The 2,104-nt window shown below is 51.2% G+C and overlaps 1 protein-coding gene across 1 annotated transcript in view; it reads left to right on the plus strand.

Annotated features, from left to right (window-relative positions):
• Positions 1-2,104, plus strand: part of PLEKHA4 (pleckstrin homology domain containing A4) — a 31,873-nt gene that overhangs the window by 6,718 nt on the left and 23,051 nt on the right. Inside the window, exons 7-9 of the mRNA XM_023507895.1 lie at positions 416-631; positions 901-1,180; positions 1,641-1,715. Of these exons, the coding sequence (XP_023363663.1) occupies positions 416-631; positions 901-1,180; positions 1,641-1,715 (571 nt within the window). The remainder of the gene's footprint in view (positions 1-415; positions 632-900; positions 1,181-1,640; positions 1,716-2,104) is intronic.

The following is a 2,104-nucleotide window of genomic DNA, read 5'->3' on the forward strand; positions in this document are numbered from 1 at the left end:
AAAAAAAAAAAAAAATGTCAGTTGGTCTCAGGTTCTGTCCTGGCCTGCCCCAATTCTCAGGCTGGAGACTGGACTCCCTGGCTCAGACAATCTTATAGCCCAAGGCATTAGGTCCAGCAAACTAGACAGATCATGTGAGTTAACAAAGATCACTTTCCGCCATAAATGCATCAATGTACAAAGTTATAATTTAATAAAAAACAATTTTAAAAAGAGTAGAAAAACAAACAAAAAAAATAAAGATCACTTTCACACTCAGAGCCTCAGTTTCCCCATCTGCAAAATGAGGACAATGATTTATAGTGTACAACCTCCCTTTTTTGGGTGAGTGCCTGTGTCGTTGCCTGGGAAAAGAGAATAAGGTTATTATGAGTTTCAAAGGAATGATGTGATTTTTTTTGTGCCCACTCACTAGTGGGCAATCCAGGTCACCCACATGTCCCCAGCCTGGGGAGGGACCTGGTGGTCCAGGTGGTCCTCCAGAGGTGAACAGAGGGGAAGAGGGTCGCATCTCAGAATCACCAGAGCTGGCTGGACTCTCCAGAGTTCGCGGTAGATCCAGGCTTCACACTCCCAGCCCCACAGCTGAGCTCCAGTCTGGACTCCGGGTTCAGAGGGCCAGGAGCCCAGAGTGAGTGGGACTGACTCTGGGGTGGGGGTTTGCTGGCGCTATCTGCCTGAATGTGTGTGGGTTTCTGGGGTCCCTGTGGTGTTATGGTCTGTTGGGGAAAAGTTCTAAGGAGGAGTTACCCCCAAGAGAAAATTATTCAGAATCTGAACAGTAGAGGATTCTACTCCAGAGGGAAAGTAAGACCTGTCCTGGGGGCTGACTTGATGGGTGTCAAGGTGGATGGAGGAGGCTCTAGTTGACTCAGTTTTCCGATTCTCTTCTTCCCACAGCCTGTTCACACCTCTATCACGCTCACCCTCTCCTCTGAGCCTCCCCCGACCCCGTTCTGCTCCTGCCCGGCGACTCCCTCCCTCCTCAGGAGACACAGCACTGCCTGCCCGACCTCACACCCCTCTTAGTCGTATTGATGTCCGGCCTCCTCTGGATTCAGCCCCCCAACGCCAGACCCTCTCCCGACCTCCCACACCCCGCCGAGGACCTTCCTGTGAGGCTGGGGGAGGAAGACCCCCCAGAAGCCCTCAGCCCTGGAGTCAGGAGCCCAGAACACAGGTGAGCAGAGCGGTAAGGGGGAGGAGACTACATCCCCCACTGATCCCAGGCCTTTCCTCCAAAAACATCATGGGAACTGTAGTCCAGACTATTTACCAAGCCAGGAACGTGAGTGGTAGAGTGGTTTGTGTCTGCCTTGTGTCCCCAGTTTTCGTCCCCAAGTTGGCCACCTACTATTACTCTGAGGATCATGGGATTGTAGCCCACAGTATCCATAGTTAACACAAATGTGAGAGTGAGAGAAGGTTGCAACTTCCTTCAGCCCTGGGGCTGTTTAGCCGGGCCAGTGCATTTATAATCATCCTCGGTATCCCCACAGCTGTATAAGAGTAGGTAGTTGAGGAGGTTGGGGAACCGGTTCTGAACCTCAAAGCACTTCAATTTGGGACATGCCCACTCTAATATTTGTTACTAAGCCTATGCCAATTTCTACACTTGTCTATTTCAATGTTCCTCCCAGACACCCTCTGGCTCCTCCACTTATCTCCAGCTGCCCCCACGGCCCCCTGGGACACGGGCCTCCATGGTTTTATTGGTAGGTATTCTGGGAAACCCCAAATCTACCAGGGCCCCCTTCCTTGCTTTCTTTGGTATGAGGAATGTCATCTCCTGGCCTAGAGTGCCTAGGGGACACTAAATAGTTCAAGGCCCCTAAGTGTGTGCATATTGAGTTTCCTGTGGCTGCTCTAACAAAGTACCATAAACTGGATGGCTTAAAGCAACAGTTACTGATTCTTGGTTCTGGAGACCAGAGGTCTGAAGTCAAGGTATCAGTAGGGCCTTACTCTGCATAAAGACTCATGAGAGGGCTCGGCTCCTATAGCTCAAGCGGCTAAGGCGCCAGCCACGTACACCTAAGGTGGCGGGTTCGAATCCCCAGCCCGGACCCGCCAAACAACAATGACGGCTGCAACCAAAAAATAG

Source organism: Otolemur garnettii, unplaced genomic scaffold (assembly GCF_000181295.1).
Source record: "Otolemur garnettii isolate 467f Iridium unplaced genomic scaffold, OtoGar3 scaffold00211, whole genome shotgun sequence".
Classification (NCBI taxonomy): Eukaryota; Metazoa; Chordata; class Mammalia; order Primates; family Galagidae; genus Otolemur; species Otolemur garnettii.